The sequence below is a fragment of the Rhinoraja longicauda genome, chromosome 11, assembly GCF_053455715.1.
Source record: "Rhinoraja longicauda isolate Sanriku21f chromosome 11, sRhiLon1.1, whole genome shotgun sequence".
Classification (NCBI taxonomy): domain Eukaryota; kingdom Metazoa; phylum Chordata; class Chondrichthyes; order Rajiformes; family Arhynchobatidae; genus Rhinoraja; species Rhinoraja longicauda.
In genome coordinates, this window is record NC_135963.1 from 30779974 (window position 1) to 30799461 (window position 19488).

At 39.3% G+C, this 19488-nt stretch overlaps 1 protein-coding gene across 1 annotated transcript in view; it reads left to right on the plus strand.

Moving 5' to 3' along the window:
• The window catches only part of frem1b (Fras1 related extracellular matrix 1b), a 113865-nt gene that overhangs the window by 78788 nt on the left and 15589 nt on the right, over window positions 1-19488 (plus strand). The window contains exons 24-29 of the mRNA XM_078407974.1: window positions 714-1128; window positions 6213-6414; window positions 7570-7714; window positions 11456-11585; window positions 13827-13899; window positions 18851-19000. Coding sequence (XP_078264100.1) covers window positions 714-1128; window positions 6213-6414; window positions 7570-7714; window positions 11456-11585; window positions 13827-13899; window positions 18851-19000 — 1115 coding nt within the window. The remainder of the gene's footprint in view (window positions 1-713; window positions 1129-6212; window positions 6415-7569; window positions 7715-11455; window positions 11586-13826; window positions 13900-18850; window positions 19001-19488) is intronic.

Genomic DNA, 19488 nt, shown 5'->3' on the forward strand with positions numbered 1-19488 from the left:
ATCAGCTTTGCGATAATTCATTCTCCGCATTTGGAAGTGATCCGGTTCCAGGTGATTTATTAAATTACTTTTTATTGTGCGACTCCTAACTTGTCCATCTGTTCAGTAGCTCTAACTCGCAATCTGTCTGTACTTTACAGAAAGACAAACTGTCAAGGCCTGTTCATGCACCAACACTTGACAATTCTCTTTCAGATTAGATTAATACCAATTGTGACAGATTCTAAAGCTTGAAAAGAGATGCAAAAAAAAAAATCTTATTAGCGCTTGTTGGAGCACTGATCAATTTTGACAGAAACAGGCTGGGTGCAAGAGATAGAGAATAATTCATTTTTTATTAAAAAAACATAGATACAATGGGTGCACACACTATGCTTTTTGAAATTTCAAAGGAACCTGCATCAAAATGTCTAAAAGATTACAGGAAAATCCTGTTATCGACAATTAGGGTGTGCTTGGGCATCGGTCGTACAGAAAGATGGGTATTTCTATTTGTGAGTAGGCAGAACAATGTCTAGAAAAGCACCCGCAGATGATGGATGCAGATGATTAACAAAATGACTACCCTTGGCACAGACATTTGAATTTAAAGTGAAAACCTTTTCATCAGGATTGATTGGGATAATTACACTAAAAAATGAGAACTGGTAACAGATGTCGTTATCTTATGGTAGAATTACATCCTTTCTCATTCAAACTCTTCTTTCCCACAGATTTTTTGTCAGCAATGGAATGACTGTTAAAAACAGCTCCATGAAGTTTAACATTGAGCGCACTGACCGTATCCCGCCCACTCTTGTTAATAATAAAGGACTCCAGTTACCAGATGGAGCCATGATGGTCATCTCTGCAGATAACCTTCAACTTACAGATCCAGACACACTCCTGATAAATTTAACTTACATTATTATACAGCCTCCTCAGTATGGCAATCTATATTTAAGGGGTAACATTCTTTCCCAGGACCGCTTCACTCAGCTGAATGTGAACAATTTGGACATTTCCTACAAGCACAATGTTGGGCCCCATGAGTTTGACAACTTTACATTCATAGCTTCTGATGGAACCAATCATGGGTTTTTAGTCAATGGCCAGATGAGAGAGACGTCAGTTATATTCAGCATACAGGTACGTAGCTATCATTTGGACACAGCTTCTGACTCTAATAAAACAAACTGATCAGTTGTGTAGTCAGGCCATTTATTCTTTTTTCTCTTTAGGTCATGTTTTATATTTTATTACAATAAATTGCAAACTCAATTGACAGTGGATAAATTAAATTAGTTTTGAAGAAATTGAACTCTTGTGCATAATATGAGTTCAAATCAATTGAGTTATAACAGTTTAACCAAAATTCAATCTTATTTCATTAATTTACTTAGCTCTTTATTTAATACTTGAAAATAGTCCTAGTTTTTAAATCTCATTAAAAAATCTTCCTTGTGTTTAATAATTTTTATTTATTGCCATTTAGAAGAGATGTCATTAATGCTTTTACAGGAAACAATGTCTCCATTCTCGCAATTTTCTATCTTCTCTCTAGCAGCACTGTATTGATTAAAGCTCAAAATATGACTATTCTATTTTAAACGCGATTTAGTTTAAAAATCTCTTCAGACCAAAGAATGCAATTTCTAGCCAAAATATTTTCACCAAACCATAAATGAAGAAACTTAACAAATTAAGAATTTTAATGTAAATTTAGAAAAATATTATTTTTTGACAAAGTCTAATAACAAAAACAGTTGACAAAAGAAGCAAAGGGGAATTGAAAACAACTTGTTTTTAAGCAATGAGTCGTTATGATCTGAAATGTATGCCATGAAAGGTTTTTGGAATCCAATTTAGTACCACTTTTAAAATTGAATTCAATGTCTGTCTGAAAGGAAAACATTTATAAGGGTACAGCCAGGAAGTAGGGAAGTGGAAATTAATTGGATACCCCATTCACAAAGCCAACACAGATACATTGGGCTGAATGGCTTCCTTCTGCTTTTAATATTTGAATGATTTAAAGGCCAGATATTAATAACCAAAAAACATGTTCCTTTAAAGGTGCCAGTGAGACATCTATCACCATTCTTTAGTACGTCCTTTGCAACTGCAATGACAAATGTTCTATCACACATGCTCACACATATGAACAAAAATAAACACAGGATCTGTACATTAATGAGTATAGCAGTTGTACAAATGAATTTTAGAAACATTATTTTGGTCCAAATTTATCTCTCAATGCAGACATTAATTCTTATTGAAAAACATGTCAAAAATCATCGATCATTTTTCAGATCTACAATTTAGTAATCTGATTTATTCATTTTGAACTAGACCTAATTAAGCAGTTTAATTGTCATGAAATGGAACATTACTTTTCTCGATTATTTTCTTTTTCCAATGAATTACAGTGCTTAGAGACCTTTCATTCAGTTCTGAAAATGAAAACCATTATAGGACTTTTTAAAAAGGAACCTAGGAGGAATTGAGGAGAATTTGATTAAAGAAATCGCAAGGATTAGTCGCAAAATATACTAAAAGCTGTTCAGAGTTTGCATGTCTATTCAGAGTTAAAATGTTTGGTGTTGCCACACTAATCAAGAAATTGAAGTTCTAGTAAATCTATTTAATGCTGTAACTAGTACTTTTCTAAAGAGGGAGTGAATTTATTTTATTTGTTTACACTTTTTAACTTTTTTAGGTTTGTGAATTAGCCTAATTAAGGACATCACCCATTGGGATCACTAATATACTCCAATAAAGGCTTTAATGTAAATTAATAGGAAGTACCCCGAAAACCATGAATCACACACAAATAATTACTGCTTTAGCATTCCATTAAATTAACTCATTGTGCACTGCCGAAGAAAGACAGTCAGCTGAATGTGTCTGGATTGGTTCTGTGTATGGGCTATCTCTATGTCCCACTTCCATACCTTCTTATCTATATCCCTTAAAATATATTTTTTTCATAGCTATATTCAATTCAATTTTGAAAATAATGGCAAAATCCTTTCATTCCATGTATTTCAGATCATAATGACTCTTGCTTGAAAACAAATTGTTCTCAATTCTTCTTTGGCATGTGTCTATTATTGGGCTTTGTCAACAAATATTTTGTTTTCAAAAATGACATCAAATTCTTTATTTGTTCCACCTTTATAGATTCCACCTTTTTTGGCTAGACATTATAAACCTTATTTAAAGTATGCAATGGCCCTTTCATTGGTAAATGCAATACAAAATATATATTTTAAAATCTCTAATTCAATAATTGCCACAGTAGAGGCCATTTTTAGCCTTTTGACACTGTGTTAGTCCCCCTGACAATTGGGCGGGGAGAGGGGAAGGAGGGGTCAAAAAGGAATTGTTTGTATGGGTACAGTGGGCTCTTTGATTGCGCATCTTTTCTCACTGTCTCCATGTGTCAAGGGGTTAGAGCCAAATTGACATAATATTTCATGATACAGGTCATTTATGGAAGTTTGAAACACTTCTTTTAAACCAGTGAGGGGGATCTCCCAACATAGCAAGGCCTATTCCTAGTTCACATCTCGGTTCTGTTATGTACGAGGCTGACATGGAAGTCGAGGATTTCATCTGATTGGCACCAGAGCCATACCTAGCAGACTGTTGAAACTCACCAAGATATTGTATATTTCAATAATGTATACTGAGAAACTGAAGTGAATGGCTAAGGTACAACAGTGCAATGTTCCGAAGAGTAAGAGATAAAAGAAAATGAAGAAATGGTGATTAAATTATGTCTCCCTTGGTGTTAAAAGTGTGTAGACACAATGATAATGTAGAGTGGATATGTCACAATTCCACCGGCAGAATAGTGAGTGTGAATTAAATCCCATCATTATAATATAAAATTTGAAACTGGATACAATGCTACCATCAAGAGTATTGTAATGACATAAAACTCAACTGGTACATCAAATGATCCTTAAAGAACTATAGCTTTTCACATATTGTACATAAACGCCAGTTTGTGGTCAATTCTTAACTGAACTCTGAAACCATTTAATAAGTCATCTTGCCAAACACAAAGTGCTGGGAGAAGGCTGAGCAGCATCTGAGGAGGGAATGAACAGATAACATTTTTGGTCTTCAGATGCTGCCTGACCCACTGAGTTCCTCCAGCACTTTGTGTTTTGTTCAAGATTCCAGAATCTGCAGTTCCTTGCGTATCTAATACATAGCTGCATCTAACACCAGTTGCAGTAGTTCAAGAAGCAGAGCCACAATCACTGCCACGTTCTGCGAACTGAAGATGGGACATAATTGTTAGCCAGAAGTTCCAAGCTATCCCTTGTAAGGGACAGAACATCCAACTTTCCCATAAAGGCAATGCCTACTCTTCAGGATGAATAAAGGGTGATTGCAGGTGAAATATGAGATTGAAGGACATGACAGTTTGGAGGTGCCCAGGAAAATTAGTTTCATTGCAGACATGAACATGATGTTGATCCAGATAGATGAGGGAAAATGAAAGATGACTTAACGGAATGTAGAAAAACATGAGAGCAAATTTAGAACAGCAAGGGGATAGTAATTTTATCAATCGTAATAAAGGTTGAGGGTACAACCAAGCTGGAGGATTGCAGCTCAATAGTAAGAGGGTGCAATAAATTACTAGCGGTTTAACTGAGTTCATTTCAGGGACCATTTTCATGTCTTATTTTGTCTTTTTTTCCATTGGAATTTGAATCTAACTTCAAGAATATACCTATTAACAAAGCAATATATACTTAAATGTAGTTATTTATATAAACAGAAATTTTTAATAGGTGAATATATGGGTGTTTTGTAAATTAAAATAATTTGGCCATCAAACACAACTAAAAAGGAACACTATGCAAAATATGAAAGTTAGTAATCTAAAATTGTTTCTTAAATAATCACACTTTTGAATCAAAGTAAAAATATTTTATTTTCCATTTTTAGTTCTTTTAGTTCATCATCATTATTCACCAATAATATTTGCTACCATGCTATTAAATTTATTATTTATGTGAGATCACAGACACATTTAATACAAATGGTAAATGCTAGAATTATGTAAATATTTGTATGTCACAGACCTGCAGAATGACTACAATAATAAAATACATATTTATCTCATTTAACACCAATTTCTCATGTGATAAACCTAAAAGTAAGTGACTGGAAGAAACGTTGGTTTCCTATACAAAGGGAGTGTGTTTAGTACCTACTTGGGTTAATTAAGCAGGTGCTGATGCAGACTGAATTGAAAAAACATGTTTGGCAAAATTCCAAAAGTGAATGTTCCCGTATAAATTAACTCTGTGAATCCCAAGAGCCCTAATCTAAAGGTTGCAATACAACTTTAAATGTGAATGTAGTTTAACTCAACAAAGTGTGCCTTTCAGTAGTGACATCAATCTGATGTACCAGTAATCGGCATCCTAGAAGCAGCGTATTAGCATTGCTAAAAGTCCCTGTACTGCCCCTTATTCCACTTATCTCTCCCAGTAATGAAGGCATTGACCTGTGCTTGATCACTAATTAAAATAAAGTGCCAGGTTGAACTCCCTGATGTGCATTATATCAGAGTCAATGTGGTGTGAAGCACAGGGTAGTAATCTAAAAAAAAATCAATGGATGCATTTATATGGTAATAGAACATAGAGTTACATAGCATGGTCCTTCAGCCCAACTCATGCCGACCAAGGTGCCTACCTGTGCTGGCCCCATTTGCCTGCACTAGGCCGAAATTCCTCTAAACTGTTCCTGTCCATGTACCTGCCAAATCTTTTAAATGTTGTAATTGCCCATCTGTACTACATCCTCTGGAAGCTCATTCCACACAGTTACCTCCTTCTGTGTGGAAAGGCTTGCCAATCCATTCACCTTTAAATCTTTTCTCTCTCATCTTAAACTTATGTCATCTAGTTTCAGTTTGAGGAAAAAGGCTGTGGTTATTCACCTTATCTATGCCCTTAATATTTTTATATATCTCTATCTCTAATACCTCGTGTTGTAAGTGATTTGATTTTCAAGTCAAGTTGAGATTATTATCATTTGCACAAGTATGGTGAGGTACAGGTACAATGGAAAATCTTGTTTGCAGCTGCATCATGGGCACATAAACTCAGACAACACACAAAAACAAAGTACATATGTGTGTATAAAAAAATGCAGATAACATTTTTAAAAGAAAATTACAAACACCATATGAATTGCAGGTGGAATATGTTGACAAGACTCCTCCCTTCATCTTGATTAAGCAAAGCCCAACGACAATCGATAAGCTAAGAGATGGACGATTTGGTATCTATATCACTGCACGCCACTTAAAAGTTTCAGACACGGGCAGCAAAGATGAAGAGTTGATCTACACAGTTCTCCGCACACCGTATTATGGATATCTGGAAAACATAAACACAGGTACAGGCATTCAAAGAACATTCAAAGAATGAAAAACGTGGAATAATCTTTAAAATTATGCAATGATTATGACAGTATTATTTACAGCTACCAATGTTATTATAATGTCATATTCCCCATTCAGCTGCCGATTTGATGATTTTATTTTCAAACAAGTCATTGTCTCATGATGTGAAAGATGGAAAGTATTAATATTATGGCAGTTTATTCTGTATTTCAATATAGAGGCCAGATAAACTCAATCATGTTGGCGTAGCCCAATACCAGATTTTTGCCCAATGCTCCAAAAATGTCTGATGGATGAAAGAAGTGGCTTCTCTTTTCTCCACCACTCATCTCAGATGGTTCCAAAGAGAAGAGCTGAAATGCTAACACAGTATTAAGGCTCCAAGGTTCTTTTTACTTCCTAGATATTTCCGTTGTTTTGTTTTCTCTCCCCATTAAAAAGCACTTGCTTATTTTATAAGGTTACGGCAAATGCCAATAATGCCTTGGGGATTATGGGGCTATGATTTATTCGGTATGATTTGCATCGTTCTCCATATTGAAATTAGACTTTCTCCATTTTAAGGAAGATTACAGCACGCCAAAAATATTGGGCGACTGGGCTTGTATACACTGGAATTTAGAAGGATGAGAGGGTATCTTATTGAAACATATAAGATTATTAAGGGATTGGACACACTAGAGGCAGGAAACATGTTCCCGATGTTGGGGGAGTCCAGAACGCAGTTTAAGAATAAGGGGTAGGCCATTCACTCAGAAAGTTGTAAATCTGTGGAATTCTCTGCCTCAGAAGGCAGTGGAGGCCAATTCTCTGGATGCTTTCAAGAGAGAGTTAGATAGAACTCTTAATGATAGCGGAGTCAGGGGGTATGGGGAGAGGGCAGGAACGGGGTACTGATTGTGAATGATCAGCTGGCTCGAAGGGCCGAATGGCCTACTCCTGCACCTATTGTCTATTGTCTACAGTCTATTGGTGTCAGACTGTTTTCGGCACACAATAGGCCGGCAAAGATCCAACAGTCCTCCTGCATCACTTGCACCAACTCTGCAGAATGGAAAATATAGATTCCTTATTTTGCAACTAATTTTTTAATAAATTGTGCTCATGCCTCTTTTCCCAGTAACATTGAAGAGCTCATTTTATTTTAGGAGAATACATTCGAGGCACATTCACCCAGAGAGATGTGGACAGGCGTGCAGTTCGCTATATAATCAATCCCTCGATAGATCTGACATCTGACAGCTTTGAGTTCAAAATATCTGATGCCGCCCGAAATTCGAATGTCCCAGAAATGTAAGTGCATAATATGCTTAATCATCCAAAGAAATCACATTCCCTAGAGCAGGTACAGGCTTTTGATTTTTCAACAAAACAAAATATTGTTTATAAAAATAGCAGAGCAGAATTTGATTTGTGAATGTGATTTCTTTACCTTTTCACAAGTAACAATTAACATTGCATAATTTAAAGTTCTGAAACATCAGAATATAAGCAAGCATGCCCTTTCAATAGTCGAGATGATCCATAGTATCTTCAACCTGTATAGATTGTGTTTGTGCTTACTGCTGAAGGCATTTACCTGCGAGAGTTGAAATTCCGATGAAGCAGCAAGTTGAAAAGACTGGCCAATTCTTAAAGGGATACATACAGATGTTCAGCATTGACATTTGCGCAGAGAAATGGTGTGAATTATTTGAAACAGACGGCTGAAGGGAATTAAAGATGCCAATGAGGATTGAATCTGACACAAAGAATAACACCCAGGCACTGCAGTAACGAAAGGTTTTCACCTTGAGAGCAGAAGCACCCTCTTCGGAAGTAATTTGTTGGAAGATATACGGAGGTCATCGGTCTAGATTCACTTTAGACTTTCAAGATACAGTGCAGAAATAGGCCCTTCAGCCCACCGAGTCCGCGCCAACCAATGATCACCCCATATACTCACACTGTCCTACACACTAGGGACAATTTACAATTTTAACAAAGCCAATTAACCTACAAACCTGCACATTTTTGGAGTTAGAGAGGAAACCGGAGCACCCGGAGAAAACCCATGCAGTCACAGGGAGTGTACAAATTCCGTACAGACAGCACCCGTAGTCAGGAACAAACCCGGATCTCTGGCGCTGTAAGGCTGCAACTCTACCGCTGTGCCACCGTGCCACCCACAGGACAAGTTTTGGCATTTTATCCTGCGCATTATTCCAAACTAATTGCTTCATGTATCATTAATGGAATGGCGACAACAGTAACTTTCACAACAACTAATGGCAACTGCCTTTGGAATCATGTTGCTCATTTGAGAATCCTTTAGCCTTTCTCACAAAAGAGAAGCATGATTATTATTCATGCATGACACAACACCTGGCATCAAAGAACCTTCCAACATATGGCTCACGTAAAACACAACGTAGTAAAGTATTACTTTCATGTCATCTATCAAACAGGCTGAATGCTTAAGAATGCTTAAAGATGATTAGAAGAGGGTAACCTCCCACATTCCTAAGATGTTTTGTCACTGCTCTTCAGCCATAACCTCTTGGTATGATCCGGATCCAAGCTAAGCATTCCAGGTTTTAATGTCACTGTTCTATACCGAACAAGACTTTTACTCAATAAGTTGGTTCTTTCCTAGCCTTCTTTATTAAAGAAGGAATTGCAGCCTTGAATTTGCTGGTGGTGCTTAACCTGACACCAGCAGCATGAAACAATAATTTAGTGAGTCCTCATTAGTCCTTATGTGCTGTGAACCCTTCAAAATGACTGCATAGTGAGAATCAATGCCTGACTTCCATGGTGCTCCAGATGTGTGTCACACTGATTAAGCTTGACTTTGCTGGCAGGAAATATCATTAGCTGGTGAGTGCACCGTATTCCAAAGTTAATGCATTGTATTTACAGTATTATTCACAGCTTCGCTTTAGTGCACAAAGATTGCCTAATTCGTGGAGGGTAGGCAGAAAATTGTAGTACAACTGAAAATTTATGAGATGTGGCAACAACTCCAAAACTATAAAAGGTAGTTAGCTTCGTTGACAGTCGGGTACAAGGAAGGGGTCCCAAACAAAGAAAATCTAAGAGACAACCTGAAGTTCAAATACAAAATAGCTCTAACAAGCAGGTGAAGGAGTAGTATTTGCCTTGATTACTAATACATGATGAAGGATACAAGGAGGATTTACCGATTCATGGCAGATAATAAGGCAGCACTGTGGTATGGAATGAGAATGAAAGGCAGTGGAGGAGCAGTGTTTGACAATGAGTAGTTGGCTGAAAAAGCAACATGAAAGGGTATTGCCGGACTTTCTGGCAAGGCGTGTCTCCAGGGTTATTGGAGGTTTTACTCTTTCAAAGTCTGCGATTCACATCTGCAAAGCAAATCACCTTACATGTGCACACTTTCCATTTCTCCAATATAAGCACCTTCTGGTGTGCTGGATCTTGTTTCAGTGCAGCTAATTATCTATATGCAGATACCATAATCATCAAGTCAAGTATTACAGATGAAGTTGTCTATTAGATGTGGTAAATGCTGGATCCATTTCTGTTGCAGCTGAGTCCTTTAAAGTGGGTGTTATGATTCATGGGATGGTTACAAATAGGGCTACGCCACCTGGCATTCAATGGGATCCTCCACGTTAGACTGAGCTGCGTCTGGAATGAGCATGATCCATTTAATGGATGGATGACAGTGACCTTCATGGCCATTATCAAAGGTGTATGTTTATTGTACAAAGCCATATCTCTGTAGGGTGGACATTCACAGTCGGAAGAAGAGTCTCGAACCGAAACGTCACCCATTCCTTCTCTCTGTTTCTGTTTCTGTTTTCCACTGCACAACCGTCAACAACTGGGCTATCTCATGCAGGTACTGCCTGTCCCACTGAGGTGCTGCCTGTCCCGCTGAGGGACAGCATTTCGTGTCTATCTTCATTCACAGCATTTGAAATGGCAACATTCACAGAAAGGTTATGCACAGCAAATGAACCAAGTGATTGTATAAAGCTGAGAAATTATCAATCAAATGTTACATATAAGAACAAAGTGCTTTTAATAACTTTCACTTATGGCATCGGGATGGTGTCGGCAAGGCCAGTTTTTTTTTGCCCTTGAGAAGGTGATAGTGAGCCAGCTTCCTGAACTGTGTGGCAGCCCTTGTGGTGATGGGTGCTCCCAAGATCATGTTGGTGGGAGAGATCTAGTCCCAGTGGCAAATAAGGGATGGCAATATATTTCATAGCTATGGTGACATGTGCCTTGGAGAGGTACCTGCCAGTGGTGGTTGTTGGAGCTGGCAGATTTGGAGGTGCTGTGAGGGCAGCATAAGGAAAATAACTACAGTATATTTTGTAGATGGCCACACTGCAAGTGTGATGTACCTACAGCAGGAAACTAGACTTCTCGACCTGCACTTGTGTTATTCAAGAGGCCAGTCTAGTTGAGTTTCTAGCCGTTGGTAATCCCAAGGATGTTGATGGTGGGGTTCTCGGCCATTAATGCTATTCAATATTACAGTAGATTGTTAGAGTGCTCATGTGGGCTCATAATCTGTGTTATTATGGAATGGGTATAAGAAAGGTTGTCCTACCAGTTATGCAATAGAACTCTCCACTCCTCGTAGAGTAAGCAGCGGTGGTCTAAGGCTGCACTTTGGAGGCGCAAATGTTATTTGTTACTTAGCCTATGACTGAAGGATCTCTAATTTTGGTGCATGCCGATACGCTGAGTAATTGCAATGAGCTGGAACATGGTGCAAAAATTACCAAAAGTTTCCATTTCTGACGATTGAGTGAAGGTCATTGATCAAACAGTTTAAGGTGATAGGACCTCGACAAATCCCCTGGAGTATTAATGCAGTCAGCACTTTAACTTATGGTGATAGGACCTCGACAAATGCCCCAGAGTATTAATGCAGTCAGTCGTTTAACTTGGGATTTCCTCAAGATATATATGTTTGCTTTAATCCCCTGGGGCAAACAATTAATTTCTAGCCATTTAATCATATCTTTCTTCAAAAACATTTTTTTTCTGCAGAATGGAGCTGAAATGGTCTCAGATTACGATGGCCTCAAGCTGCTATAGAGTTTGTGAAGACATAGGAACTCTCTCCATTCAGGTGACCAGGAAAGGATACAGTGCTGATCCCTCTTATGTCAGCATAAAGGTACGGAGATTCCAATTGTCATTGGGTCATAAGGGATGGGAGTAGAATTAGGCCATTCGGCCCATCAAGTTTACTCCGCCATTCAATCATGGCTGATCTATCTCTCCCTCCTAACCCCATTCTCCTGTTTTCTCCCCATAACCTCTGGCACTCGTACTAATCAAGAATATATCTATCTCTGCCTTAAAAATATCCACTGACTTGGCCTCCACAGCATTCTGTGGCAAAAAACCCCACAGATTCACCACCCTCTGACTAAATAAATTTCTCCTCATCTCCTTCCTAAAAGAAATACTTTGATTCTGAGACTATGACCTCTAGTCCTAGACTCTCCCACAGTATATTTTTCATATACTTTACGAAATACCTTTGTCAGTTGGTTTCTTCAGCTTCTCTGGAGAGGCCACAGAACATCCATGAAGGAACGATCGAAGATCACCAGGGAGTTTCAACCATTGAATGTCATTCCCGCATCCTACCCCTTACCATTTAGAAAATTTTGAGTCTCCTTGAAGCAATATTCCATATTTATTCAGCATATTCCTGCGATTTTTTTAGTAGGTATTTTTAGACTGTATGTGTACGAGAAGCGATAATATTCTTGACAGGAAGATGTAAAGCAGCACCGTGAGCTTGTCAATCTGGCCAAAAACCATATGTACATGTAACCAACATAATATAGAACGAACAGCACAAACGTATTCCCAAATCACAATCTGATTCTAAATAATTTTTGAATTTAGAAATAAAGTAACATCACATCGGTGCAGTTCAAGGCAAGAAAAAAATTATTTGTCCAAATTACACAACATATTTGTCCATTTAAAAGCATTTATCGCACTTCAAAAGAAATGAATTGTTCAGATGGCATATTGGAAACAGCTGTTACGTGATAATCTGCTTTATAAATGTAAGTTACAATAGACTGCAAATGCTAGAATCTGGAGTACAGCCTCTGCCCCTATCGCTATCCTTTTCTCCCCCAGTTGGCTTTATCTCCTCATCAAACCCTCCTCACCTGAATACATCTATCACTTGCCAACTTCTGCCTCAACCATCCCCCTCCCAACTTTAGCGAGAAAAGCATGGAAACTGGCCCATCAGCCCACCGAGTTGAAGAGGAAGGAGATGTAGAGGAATTTCTTTGGTCAGAGGCTGGTGAATCTGTGGAATTCATTGCCACAGACAGCTGTTTAGGCTGTCAATGGATATTTTTTAGGCAGAGATTGACAGATCCTTGATTAGTAGGCGTTATGAGAGTAGGCGTTAGATCCTTGTCAGGCGTTATGAGAGAAGGCATGAGGATGGAGTTGAGAGGGAAAGATAGATCAGCTATGATTGAATGGTGGAGTAGACTAGATGGGCCAAATGGCCTCGTTCTGCTCTTAGAACTTATGGAATGAACCAACAGGATTGTTTTTCATTTGCATGTGGCCTCAGCCATAGGACTTTCTTCAGACTTTCCAATTAACATAATTTGCCCCAAAAATCATTTCCATCCCTCAATGTACAGAGGAAGATGATTAAGTGAAACTGTGATTATTGAGATTTCCAATATAATCATTCTGGGACCCCTCTGACAGTTTATATTAACATGCACTGAAACAGTTAGCAAGTTTGTAATTTTATTTGCAACGGATTTTGCACCGTTTTTCCTTGTGCTTAAGTCTGCACCTCAGACTTCCTGTAATTAATTGTGAGCTCCACAGACTTGCCCTATAAACTCAGTCATGTAGCCCCTTGCCATTCTCAATAGCTTTGTCACTTTTGATGACTGATGTTTCACCATCCCATCTTTGTTGCCAATATGTGTGCTCGGTGAGCTAAGTCCACTGCAGACCAAGCTGATCAAACACACGAGACAAGCGGAACTTAAACGAAGTGTCTGAAATTTATTCAATAAATCTTCACAACTGAGGCTGGAACTTCCTGAATATGTTAGTTACTGTGACAGAGCGAGCATTTTATCATGATGCAATCCTGAAAGGGTGCCAGACCTAAAGCAACAATTACTGTTCCGAACCCAACTTTTCATTTACTACATTTCTTTTCTCTTTCTAACTGAAGCTTCCATTCCCTACCAAACTCTGGATGCAGTTAGCTTTATTGTCTCTATTTATACTCCATTGCATGTAAAAAAAATGTGTTTCATGAAGCTGAGTTCTCCACAGTACGATTACTCCATGACATTGTGCGATCACTCTCTGCCTTGAAGATTAATTCAATATTTACCCACTGCAGGTTCAGGAGTTAACAGCAACAATGGGCAGAGACTTCACTCATAGCTCAGCCAGCTTAATTCAGTTTGATCCTGGTAAGTGTCTGCTAATAAGACTAAACATTGATGAAATATGATTTATCTATTACATACCAAGGATATCAAATATAAAATATTTGTAGGCAATATGAATTGTAGAATTGCACGTAAGTTTATAAAATGTCCTTGAAGGTTTATTATCAGAAATAATTAAGCAACATTGGGCTGGACTGGAATTCTGCCCGTGGTCCCTTAATGCCTGTATTTTTGGGGCTTGATGGGAAGAGTCTACTTTGCCAAGCCTCGATGATTAGTCAGGCAGTGAGGTCCCTTTAGTGACCCAGCATTAAGCTGCAGAGTGTAATGGCTCAGACTCCAGAAAGCACTGACAAGCTGTGATTTTTAGTTCAGCAATACAGCGCGAAAACAGGCCCTTCGGCTCACCGAGTCCACACCGACCAGTGATTCCTGCAAATTAACATTACCCTACGCACACTAGGGACAATTTTACACTTATACCAAGCTAATTAACCTACAAACCTGTGCGTCTTTTGAATGTGGGAGGAATCCAGAGCACCTGCAAAAAACCCACACGGTCATAAAGAGAACGTGCAAACTCCGTACAGACAGCACCCGAAGTCGGGATCAAACCCGGTCTCTGGCACTGCAAGCACTGTCAGGCAACAACTCTACCGCTGTGCCACCGAGCCACTGATAGTGTGCAAACCTGGGCCAAAACTGCATTCGGTCACAGCTGTTACTAAATTGAACACATTTTAAATATTCATGACATTAAGAGACATTGAGAAACTTTTAGTATATTTTCTCCATTCCTTCAATTTGAATATTTTTGTTATTTATAAAAGCAAGCAGCTATAATTTTTAACAAAAACCCGAAAAACTCTTGAATCCCCTTTAAATCAGTGGGGTTTAGATCCTAACCCTCCTGACGTGCTGAGTATTTCCAGCAATTTCTTTTTGTGATTTCAGTTTCCAGCTTTTAGATCAAGTAAGGTTAGGTCACACTCAAGAATACCAGGGCCCGAGGAAGTAGTGGGGAACACAGGGACCTTGGCATTCAAGTCCAAAGATCCAAAGGATGTAGAATATAAGAACAGATCATTTATAATAAAACCTTGTAAAATGTTGTGAGACCATATCTGCAATATTCTGTGCAGTGTTGGTCATCTCTGTATAGTAATGACTTAATTGTACAGGAGAGAAGATTCACCGGGATCATAGACAAGAAAGCTAGAGTAACTCAACAGGTCAGACAGCATATCTGAAGAAATGGAATAGGCGACATTTCGGGTCAAGACCCTTCTTAACTGGGATCTTGTCTGGAATGCAGTGTCTGGGTAATGAGAGACTGGACAGAATGGATTTGTTTTCCTTGGACCAGAGAAGACTGAGGGGTGACCTGGTAGAAGAGTACAAAATTATGAGGGGCAAAGGTAGGAAAGACAGTAGAAAACTTCTCCCCACAGCTGAAATGTCTGTGACTAGAGGGCACAGGTTTAAGGTAAGGAGTAAAAGTTACAGAAGGGATATGAGGAAGAATTGTTTTCACCCAAATGGTGATTGGGTTTTAGAATCCACTGTAGAGAGTGGTGAAGGGCAGAGACTCTTGCAATGTTTGAAAAGTAAATGGTTTGAATTGCCAAGCCATAGAAGCCTATGGATCCAATTCTGAGATTAGTATAGATGAATGGTGATAGTAGGGAGGGCTGAAATACCTACAATGCTGCATGACTATTATTATCACTCACACCGTCTTCTAACTCCATCATTGAAAATTATATGAGCACAGGAAAATAACAGGCGTGAAATAGTCCAATATTCTATTCATTCACCTCAAGTAGATTGAATGATTGAATGAATGAATGAATGAATACGTTTATTGGCCAAGTATGTATACATATAAGGAATGTGCCTTGGTGCTCCGCTCGCAAGTAAAAACACGAACATACAGAAAACAATTAAGAATAAAGCATAAAACATGAAAACATTAAGAATACAACAGTTTAAACATGTGGGTGAAATAAACCAGAGCAAAAAGACACTACAGACTTTTGGTTATTGAGTAGAGTTACTACTCATGGAAAAAAAAAGCTGTTTTGATGTCTGGCTGTAGGGGCATTGACAGTCCAGAATTGCCCTCCAGAGGGAAGTGCTTCAAAGAGTTTGTGGCCAGGGTGAGAGGGGAGAGAGATGATCTTGCCCGCTTGCTTCGTGGCCTTTGCAGTGTACAGTTTGTCAATGGGGTCAAGGTTGCAGCCAGCAACCTTCTCAGCTGATCGAACGATTCGTTGCAACCTGTGGATATCGTGCTTGGTGGCTGAGCCAAACCAGACCATGATGGAGAAGGTGAGGACAGACTCTACGATGGCAGTATAGAATTGGACCATCATTGCCTGTGGCAGATTGTGTTTCCTCAGCTGCTGCAGGAAGTACATCCTCTGTTGGGCCTTTTTGACTGTGGAGTCGATGGTGGCCCCCCATTTATGGTCCCTGGAGATGATGGTTCCAAGGAACTTAAATGACTCCACAGATGTGACTGTGGTGTTGTTGATCGTGAGTGGTGGAAGGGGAGGGGGAGCTCTCCTAAAGTCTACAATCAGTTCCACTGTCTGAAGAGCATTGAGCTCCAGGTTGTTGCGATGGCACCAGGATGCCAGCTGTGTCACTTCCCATCTGTCGGCAAATTCCTCCCCATCCTGGATAAGTCCAATCAGGATAGTGTCATCCACAAACTTGAGAAGCTTGACAGAGGAGTCTGTGGAGGTGCAGCCGTTGGTGTAGAGAGAGTAAAGGAGAGGGGAGAGTACGCAGCCTTGCGGTGCTCCTATGTTGAGGGTCTGTGGGTCCGAGATGTGCTTTCCCAGCCTCACATGCTGCTTCCTGTCCATCAGGATGCCATATCACATCCAGACAGAGACTAGTAATTGGCAACTCATTCCTTCTTGCTCCGTGTTCAACAATGTAATCTTGTATAAAATATTTCTGCGGCAGATTTCAGCAGTGCTTTTAAAGACTGCGTTATTTGGTTGCTCTGGGCTTAAGAATACTGACTATTGCAGGCAGAGCATGTGATCAGGCACGACCCAATTTTAAAAGTCTTCAATGGGAAGCAGGACAAGGAATTGTTTCAGATGCATGGGTTGCATATGTTGAGCACCTGTATCAAACCATGCTGCTGAGGATCAAAAGCATGCACAGCACAAACCATTTTGGGGCCGCAACCATCTATATTTATCATCAAAGATAGACACAAAATGCTGGACTCAACGGGTCAGGCAGCATCTCTGGAGTAAAGAAATTGGTGATGTTTCAGGTCGAGACCCTTCTTCAGACCGAGAGTCAGGGGAGAGGGAAACTAGAGGTATGAAAAGGTATAGAGCAAATCACAGCTGACTCCAGAAAAGTGGAGCCCACAATGGTCCATTGTTGGCTGTGGAAGAGGTGTTAATGAAGGGATACAAAGGAAACTAGCAAGATGATTAGGGTGGGGGAGTCAAAACTGTGTGCCATAATTCTGAGCCAAATGAATCTGATTGAAAGTAGTTTGGAACTCTTCTTGAAATATAAAAATAAACAAATTATGTTCTTGATAATTCATGATAGTTTATGATAATTTCAATCGATTTCCCATGTTCTTTGTAACTTTACCAGTGCTCTGAATGCTTTCCTTATTCCACAGAGCTTGCAACAGATTTCTGCTGTAGGCTGCTTGCATTCACTCGCTCATTCTGGATCTTTAACAGAGGAGCAAAAGCCAACCTTTTTGGGAGTGTTAATTAGACCAAAGAGCTGGCCAATCTAAGCTGATACCCTGACAAACTTCATCTTGGCTTTTTGTGACAGTTTTGGTGAAGCCTTTTCACTGAACATTTATATGGAGATGAAACCTGACTTATTATTTCATGAAGAAACTATCTTCATGAAAGGATTGCTTCCTCTATTTTATTCCAGCAACCCTTCAGATCCTATCTCCAAACGGATTCTTTTTTGCGAAACCTCTTGTCCACCAGTTAAGGCAAATACTGTAAACCACCCAAAACACAAGGTGGAAGAGAAGGCTTTAAATTTTGTAAACAGCTGTGCACCAACAATGTAACGGTTTTCACTGTATGTAGGCATGCATAAGGTGAAGCTAGAAGGTGCACAGATAACACAACACCCCCCCCACCTCACTCCCTCTGACTCCTTCAATTATTTCTCAGCATGTAAAGGAAAAAAGCTATGAGGTCATAACGAATAGGAGTAGAATTAGGCCATTCGGCCTATCAAGTCTACTCCACCATTGAATCGTGGCTGATCTATCTGTCCCTCCCAACCCCATCCTCCTGCTTTCTCCCCATAATCTCCGACACCTGTACTAATCAAGAATCTATCTCTCTCTGCCTTTAAAAAAATCCACTGACTTGGTCCCCACGTCCTTTTGTGGCAAAGAATTCCATAGATTCACCACCCTTTGACTAAAGAGTGCACGATTTTAGAATTTAGAAGATTGAGGGGGGATCTTATAGAAACTTACAAAATTCTTAAGGGGTTGGACAGGCTAGATGCAGGAAGATTGTTCCTGATGTTGGGGAAGGTCAGAACAAGGGGTCACAGTTTAAGGATAAGGGAGAAGTCTTTTAGGACCGAGATGAGAACGTTTTTTTTCACACAGAGAGTGGTGAATCTGTGGATTTCTCTGCCACAGAAGATAGTTGAGGCCAGTTCATTGACTATATTTAAGAGGGAGTTAGATGTGGCCCTTGTGGTTAAAGGGATCAGGGGGTATGGAGAGAAGGCAGGTACGGGATACTGAGTTGGATGATCAGCCATGATCATATTGAATGGCGGTGCAGGCTCGAAGGGCCGAATGGCCTACTCCTGCACCTATTTTCTATGTTTCTATGTTTCTATCATAAGCGATCAAATTTAAATTTCTATTCCAGTTTTTAAGGTGTGAGATTAGTTTGTAAATTCATGCATGATTAAATTTTACCTTTAAATGCAGGTATTTCCATGAAGGCGTGGAATATTTTTATTAAAGATGATGGACTTGAGGAGAATCAGGAAAAATTGCAAGTGATGCTAATGAACCCAACAAATGCCATCATTGGACAGAAAGATACCTCTTCGGTGGAAATTATAGATTTGCGTGAAGGTATGAGTGATAAATAGAGCTATAGATCGTACAGCACAGTAATGAATCCTTCGGCCCATCATTTGCATGCTGACTTGTTAGCCACCCTAGACACCAATTTCATTGGCCCACATTAGAAACGTATTCTTCCATGCCTTGTCAATTTAAGTGTCTATCTAAATGCTTAAATTAAGTAGTTGGTTCTGATTCCACCACCTCATCTGACTGCTCATCTGGCTAATTCCAAATATCAAACATTTTGTGCGTTTAAAAAAATGCTCCTCGGATCCCCTCAAAAACTCTTCCCTCGCAACTTAAACCTATGCCCTATTATTTTTGATAGCTCTACTATGGGAAGATTTTAACTATGCCACCTATCTATGCTTCACATAATCTTACATACTTCTTTCAGATCACTCATCAGCCTCCTTTGCTCCCCCAAAAACAGACCTAATCTATTTAATCTCTTCCAATGCTAAAGTCCTCAAATCCAGACAACATCCTGGTGA